The 8,035-nt window shown below is 37.4% G+C and overlaps 1 protein-coding gene across 1 annotated transcript; it reads right to left on the reverse strand.

The window, feature by feature from the left end:
• Positions 1–1,066: 1,066 nt before the first annotated feature.
• Positions 1,067–2,324, reverse strand: LOC134286314 (glucose-6-phosphatase catalytic subunit 1-like). Its single transcript, XM_062847919.1, has 3 exons — positions 2,266–2,324; positions 1,571–2,191; positions 1,067–1,502 (listed from the first exon to the last, which is right to left on the reverse strand). The coding sequence occupies exons 1-3, from the start codon at positions 2,322–2,324 to the stop codon at positions 1,271–1,273; spliced, it is 912 nt and encodes a 303-aa protein (XP_062703903.1). The 3' UTR covers positions 1,067–1,270.
• Between the last annotated feature and the right edge of the window lie 5,711 nt (positions 2,325–8,035).

Consider the following 8,035-nt stretch of genomic DNA (forward strand, 5'->3'; position numbering starts at 1 on the left):
CTCGAGAGCGATTCTCTTCGACGCACCATTTTGCTGTCCATTAGAAACAAAACGACAATACTGATATTTATCCATGCATCGAAACTCTAACGCCATCATGTCTTGGCTCTAGTTTAGTCCCAGGACAACAAAGAAAAACCCGGGATTTTAGGCTAGTTACAAAGCTCTGTCTTAAAATTATATGAAGATAAACAGTTATATAACGTTTTGAATATTTCTTCAGGCAGTTCAGAGATGTTTCAAAAGAAATAAAATGAAAAGTGTGAGAAGCATTACTCAGCATCCACAGCACTCTCATGGGCATTTTGATCCATTACACAGCGCAACATTATTTTGTCTCAAGAGCAAACTTATGTGTCTCCAAAGGATTTTGGGCCGCTGAATCCGAATCCGGGCTCAGATTTGCTCCAACACGTCACAATTTTGAGCTATACCTCAATTTATAGAGCAAAATATGCGATTCTGGGCTTTTTTGACTGCAAGCCATTAAGCATGGAAGTATTTTTTTTAAGCAATCAAAGGGTAAAATGGCCAATTTACATCTAAATTAACGATTTATGCAAAATATTTCGTTTTACCTAATCAAATTTGCTAGATTTAGGCATTTTATGTTAGTATGAAAACTTGCATGCAACTTTTGGAGGGTGACTTGTATGGGAAATGTCGTACCTAACATAAATCGCTTAAAATTATCAAATTCGAATTGGTAAAACAAAATATTTTGCATGAGTCGTTAATTTAGATGTTAATTGACCAATTAACCTTTTGATTGCTTAAAAAACTGTTTCCATGCTTAATAACTTGCAATCAAAAAAGCCCAAAATCGCATATTTTGCCCTATAAATTGAGGTATAGCTCAAAATTGTGACGTGTTGGAGCGAATCTGAGCCCGGATTCGGATTCAGCGGCCCAAAATCCTTCGGAGACACATAAGTTTGCTCTTGAGACAGATCGAAAGCCAATTTTTGTTACGCTGTGTTATTGGCTTATATCAATTCTAAACCCAATTATCTAATATAAGGAATATAAGGAAAAGATCGGATTAATTATTTTTGACATATAGGAGTACTCTATAAAGCATTCATAGGAAAAGATGTTTATTTAGTTTAGTTTAGAATCATCGTAGGAAATTTACTTATGTTCCAGTAACAGTATCAGCAGATGGCAAATTATGCGCTTGATATGTGGATGAAATAAGCATTATCAAAGTAGTCGTTCTAACAATAAACTATGCTTCAAATGACAGCCTACTGCAGCAGCGAGTAGTAATTTAATTGATTTTAGGCCTACTGTTGCGTTGTACTCTGGAGTCAACTAGGACGCTGGCTGTGGCCGGCACGAGGCGCATATAGCCGTAGGTAAAAAGCAGATGGATTAAAAACGTGTAGAGATAGTAAATTATAACCCCGTAGTAACGTGGCGTGTAGCTAATGGCTATCCATTTGATAGTCATCATTATCAGCGTCAGCGGGACACTCCTTCTCCAGTCGAGCGGCGCAGATCTGCAAGGCGTGAAACAAGATTAACCAGCTATAACCAATGGTTAAATGGCGTGTTTAAACGGACTTACCTCAAAACGGGTCCAACGACGGCAAAGGCAACCAACGATCCGGTGAGACGTATAATACTGAATACCAAGGTAGTGCTCGGATCCAAGTAAAACGGATCATCACACCACTTGAAGGCCATTTTCACCGACCATTGCGGGTCCACTCCGAAAAGCTTCTGACCCCAATAGACCACAAACAATATCAGGCAAATGAGGCTACAATATCCCAGTCTTCGCTTCCGTGTCAGTTTTGTCAAATACTTCTCGAAGCTTAGTGACATAGTCAGCTTGGTCATCCCGATGCCCAGTAAGATCCCAATGATGCACTGGTGTAAAAAGTGACACCCAAAATACATCCTCGAAACGGAAATCAACAGCAACGAAAGATAGTAGCAAGCGCGTAGAACGATCACGGCCGTCCTTCCGTACTGCATCCCCGCTTCTTCGAGCACGGAAAATATCACATACAAGTAGGTTGTGGAAGTCATCAAGTGACCGGACGGATTTCCCGGACTCGGCTCGCAGGTCAGCTCGTTCTGGTACAGCTTTGGACGGTTGAGTGTGGTGAATTCCTTGGTTTCCCGAACCCACCAAAACGGGCGGTCTTCTGCGAGGATCCTGAAAGTAAAGCACCAGCATGAACTTTAGTTGATTATGATAACCAGCTGTAATTGCCAAAATGGCTAGCATACTATCCAAAACTTTATCTTGCATACGGAATATCAGGAATATAAAAGTTGGTCTGAGTTGATATGATGAGATACTTGCTGATCATGGGAAACAAATTCACTTACACAATTCGTTGGATTTTGCCATGGCTCACACGAATTTAGCAAAAACATTGCAAATAAAATATGAACTCCAGTTTTTCTTGTCATAACTAAGAATTCTATAGAAGACTCCACTCGAGTCTCGAATCACATTCAGGATTTTCTAGCACACTATTTCCTTTAGTAAAACTCCAAGGACGAATGCACATATATTGGTGAGCTCGTTCCATGCTATTTTGTTGTTGTGAAATTTAAATGCAATCATTGTATAATAAGGCTTTAAGGGACGAAAAAAAATTCAACCCCATACATTTACGCGTTATACTTCTTGAAACTTTCAGAACAACCAACCCAATCGCGCTTTAATCTATATATGGTCAACGTTAAGTCAGATCGGACCATCTGTTTTTCAATGATTTCGAGAAAATGTCATGTAAGCACCTGAAATTTGAAATCTCTGGCATTATTTTTAGAAATACTATTATTCTTTCATGTAATGACACATCTGCTTCAAAATAACGTCAAAAAGTTCAGGTTTAACGAATTCCTCAGCTTGTCTTTACCTGCCTGAAAAATGCTTTTGGTCGAAATACACCGAACGGTCGAAATACGACCGAACGTGCGAAATTTGATTTTTAACACACTTAGAAATGTCGCAACTCAATTTGGATTAGTGCATATTGTTACTCTTAATTAGCTTAATGATGCGCAACAGATAAAATAGATTCAAATTTACTTTGCAGCTGCAACTTCGCATGTGCTTCTAGCGACGACTTCGATTTGGTGGTGCGACGATAATATGAAACTTGAATTTGTGTAGAAATTGTGCGAATTTTATATGAAAATGGGGCGTTAAGGAATTTTAGGAAAGATTACATGGGCGTAGCTAGAGGGGGGCCTTGCACCACCCCTACCCCCTAACCCGAATAGGAATGAATAACTGCCACATAACTGGAGCATACCAAAGTCAGTTATCATACCAAGACAAGGTATTGGTCGGTTATCCAGGTATTGGAAATAACTTTTTTTGGTATTTTGTAGGTATTGAAGGAATACCTAAACGAGTTATTGGTTTGGTGTTGAGGACTGCTTGAGGGATTATTCAATTATGGAAATATCGCTATTTGTATGGAAAAATCGCCGATTATTATTTAGGTATTGCCATACCTGATGTCATTCACGCGTTATGCACAGAATACACACCAGTTATTATTTTAGGTATTATACCTCTTATGCAGGGCTACTTAATACCTTATTCAGGTTGTAGGTATTCGGTTTTCCATATCTGAGTTAGTTATTCTTCAGCTATTTTCTCCTGCTCGGGAATGCCTAATACCTAGGTATTTCTGTATGTTTTTGGTTTTTGTACATGGTTTGCACAGTATGCCAAATTTTCCGGTTTTTCTCGAAAAATACAAGAAATTTCGCCAAGTACATAGGTATTTCTGTAATTTTGTGATTTTTATTCATGGTATGCACAATATTTCAAATTTTCCGGTTTTCCAGAATTATATTCTGCTACAGAGTGTAATAACTCAAAATTCACGAATTTTCACTAGTATTCAATACAAACAAACGTCATTCCAAGAGCTAAAATCTGTATGAATTCCTCCAGGGATATGGCTGGTTTCCACCTGATAAGTACTGTGTAAAAGGATAGGACAAGTAATGCTCACGTAAAACTTTTGCAATCAAAATTACTTAGGCGTTCGCAGTTGATAAGTAATTCACAGCCAGAAAGATTTGCCAACAGATGGCACTGTCATGCGATGCTGTCAGTCATGTTGTTGATTTTCCGTACGGAATAATATGTCGATGTATTATTCCGTGAGTAAAAGGGACATTTCTCTTTCTTTGTGTTTCTTCTTTCGCGCCTGCGCGTTCACAGTGTGCATTAGTATTTAGCCGTGTCGCTCTATAATGTGTGCTCCGTTGTCCCTCAGCATGGCTGCATCTGAACACGAGATTGAATTTCTTGAGGTTGAATAATTTGCCGTTACGTAGTTTAAAAATTTATAAAGACACCCCAAAACTGAATTGTTTATAAATAGTTCGACTATTGAAAAAAGTAAATAGCATTTGAGTTTAGCTGATGAGGAGACAATGATTCTAAAAACTGTTGCATCATAATCATTCCATTTCGTTTGTTGAATAAAATGTTCTATGGTACACTAGAACCATGAGAAGTAAAGACTGTATTCGATGAAATTTGGACACAGAAAATAATGTATAGCTTTTGATTGCGTTCACAAAATAAAATATTTTTTTTTTGATCAGGAATAATATATAATGTGTAGCTAATACCATAACAATGACAACAAATTCAGTTTGGTATTGGCGCAGATATTGTTAATATCATAAAATAAGATTTTAGCAAATTTTTTCATCCGTTTTAAAAATTGTAAAGGCTATTATTTTGATGTAACTCGTCAAGACGTCTGAAAATTTGACTCGAAGTTCTTAACAGAGTATCGATAAACTAATTAAAAAATCTTTAAATCGGTTCAATACGTTTTTCTAGTATTCAAAACTCAAATCGCTTCAAGGCATATTTTAGGTACATTTTAACCATTTTATTCCGTGTGTATTTACTATTTTGTTTGTACAACTGTCATGACTGTTCCGATTTTTGTTAGCATTTGAAACTGTAAAACCATTATAAAAACTGTTCTTAGCCAAATTGCTTGAAAACTTTTCAAGTTATAACTGTGTGAATGTCACGATACAAAAAAAACATTTTTGATTATTGTGACTTTGTGCCACATATACGGCTATAACTTTATTACGGCTAGATCAAATTAAATGAAATTTTTACACAATATTTCTTCATGTATACTTTACATACAGAACAGTTTTGATTGAAATCGGTTCAGTATTTTTGAATCTAGAGCTATAACGGTGAAGAAACTTCTCAAATGGCAAAATTCTTGTTTCAACGATATCTCCACCAATATTCAATCGATTTTGATGAAATTTGTATAGTATTAGCTTTACGTAATACACTATTCTTGGTAAAAAAATTAGTCATTTACCATTTTATTATGAAATCTTTCTGAATTCCAACAATTCGTTCCGAGATCCCTACGAGAATTGCTCTAGGATTCCCTCAGAATTTCTGCTTGGGATTCCTCCAGAAATTCCATCCTAGATCTCTCTCGAAATTTATTCAGGATTGCTCCAGGAGTTCTTTCTGAGATAAGGGAGTTCCCTCAGATATTATTCCAGCAATTTGTTTAGGATTTGTTCATAACTTCTAGGACTTCTCTCCAGGATTACTCCTGTAACTCCATACGGGATTCCTTCAGATGTTCCTTCATGGAATTCTCTAGAAATTCTTTCCGAGATTCCTCCAGAAGATGCATATGAAATTATTCTAGAAGTTCTTTCAGGGATTCTTTCACGAGTTTTTTTTATGATTTCTCCAGAACCTTTTGGAATGTCTTCAGATTTTTATCTGGGAAGAAACTATTGAAAGAATCTCTGAAATCGCTGGTGTAGATATTCCCTGCAAAACTGCTGGAGATATTCCTTAAGAAGCTGTTGGAGGAATTTTATAAGGAACTCAAGAGCAAGTCTTGGAGTACTTCCATAAAGAAAAAAAAAACTTCTGGAGTGTTTCCATGAGCAAAATTTAAGAAACTTCCAGAATGAATTCCAAATTATGTAATCTGCAAGGAATCCCAGTAGAATTTCTTGGAGGAATCCCGGAAGGATATCCTGGATAAATTATTGGGCAAATCTTAGGAGGAACTCCTGGAAGTACCTTGACTTATTTTCCAGGAGTCTGGAAGTTCTGAAGAAATTCCGGAAAGAACTTTTGAAAATTCCCGGAAGATAAGTTTCTGGAGAGGTTCCTGATGCCAGGAAGAAAATCCTGGAAAAATACCAGAAGAAACTATGAGAGGAACCCATAAATTTACTCCTAGAGGAAAGAAGGAGTTCCTGGAGGAATCCCAGAAGAAGCTAGAGGAATTACAAAAGGAATTCTTTGAGGATTCACATAAGAAACGTCCAGAGAAAACCTAGATGAATCTCAAAAAGTTGTATCTTAGAAAGAAATCCTGGAAGAATCACTGAAAGAACTCCAGGACGAATCTAAGAATGAATTCCTATAGAAATCCTAGAAGGAATTCCTGAAATGATCCCGGAAGGAATTCCTGCGGCAATCTCCAAATAAATATCTGAGTGAACCCCGGATAAAAAATACTTAAGAAATCCCGAATGAAATATTGTAGAATAGTTCGGAAAAAGTCCTGGTAGAATCTTAGAAAACACCTCTGGAGAAAACCCTGAAGGAACTCCTAGAATATCCCAAAATAAAAAAAAAAAACAAAATAAATAAATCCTGAATTAGAAGAAACTCACGGAGGGATTTTTTGTAGAACTTCTAATGAAAATCTCAGAGACATTTTATAAGAATCCCCTGCGAACTTCAGGTGGATTTTTCGGTGGAACATCTGGAAGAAATTCAAGAGGACTTTCTGTGAAACCCCAAAGAAAAACCTTCGTACGGAATGCCAAAAGATTCATCACAAAGAATCTTTCGTGGTTCTTCATTAAATTCCCCGTGAAGCTTTGTCCTACCTCGTATTTCATCTAAAACTCCACAAGGTAACCGTCAGAGTCCCAGCTGAATTCCTCCCACCGTAGTCCGAACTCCAATATTGCAGAATTTATAATTTGTATCCAACCATAGTTCTCGCTGTAATACCATTAAAAGTTTTTTTTTTAATTTCTTTTTATTTGTGAATTTTAAGTTAGGCTAATTCTTCACACACCCATTAAAAGTTCCCTCAGAATCCCAGCGTCTCTCATTAGCATTTCCCTGGTGAGGCTGACACCTTAGGTATAGCTTCCGGTGGAGGAGCATTCCATACTCAGCCGCTGGATGCCAGAACAGACGCTGTTTGAGCCGCACCTCCTTGGTGAACAGACGCTCGAGACGTACCTCCTCAATCTAGCTGAAGTCAGAAGGACAACAGTGCCCAGGCTGCACTAGCTAAGCACAAAACTCTTAGCTGGCGGTCTTTGTCATCGCTTGACCCGTGGAAGCATGAGATAGATGAGGACCAGAGCTATGTTGGGCGCTCTCGAGAGCGATTCTCTTCGACGCACCATTTTGCTGTCCATTAGAAACAAAACGACAATACTGATATTTATCCATGCATCGAAACTCTAACGCCATCATGTCTTGGCTCTAGTTTAGTCCCAGGACAACAAAGAAAAACCCGGGATTTTAGGCTAGTTACAAAGCTCTGTCTTAAAATTATATGAAGATAAACAGTTATATAACGTTTTGAATATTTCTTCAGGCAGTTCAGAGATGTTTCAAAAGAAATAAAATGAAAAGTGTGAGAAGCATTACTCAGCATCCACAGCACTCTCATGGGCATTTTGATCCATTACACAGCGCAACATTATTTTGTCTCAAGAGCAAACTTATGTGTCTCCAAAGGATTTTGGGCCGCTGAATCCGAATCCGGGCTCAGATTTGCTCCAACACGTCACAATTTTGAGCTATACCTCAATTTATAGAGCAAAATATGCGATTCTGGGCTTTTTTGACTGCAAGCCATTAAGCATGGAAGTATTTTTTTTAAGCAATCAAAGGGTAAAATGGCCAATTTACATCTAAATTAACGATTTATGCAAAATATTTCGTTTTACCTAATCAAATTTGCTAGATTTAGGCATTTTATGTTAGTATGAAAACTTG

This window comes from Aedes albopictus, chromosome 2, assembly GCF_035046485.1.
Source record: "Aedes albopictus strain Foshan chromosome 2, AalbF5, whole genome shotgun sequence".
NCBI lineage: Eukaryota > Metazoa > Arthropoda > Insecta > Diptera > Culicidae > Aedes > Aedes albopictus.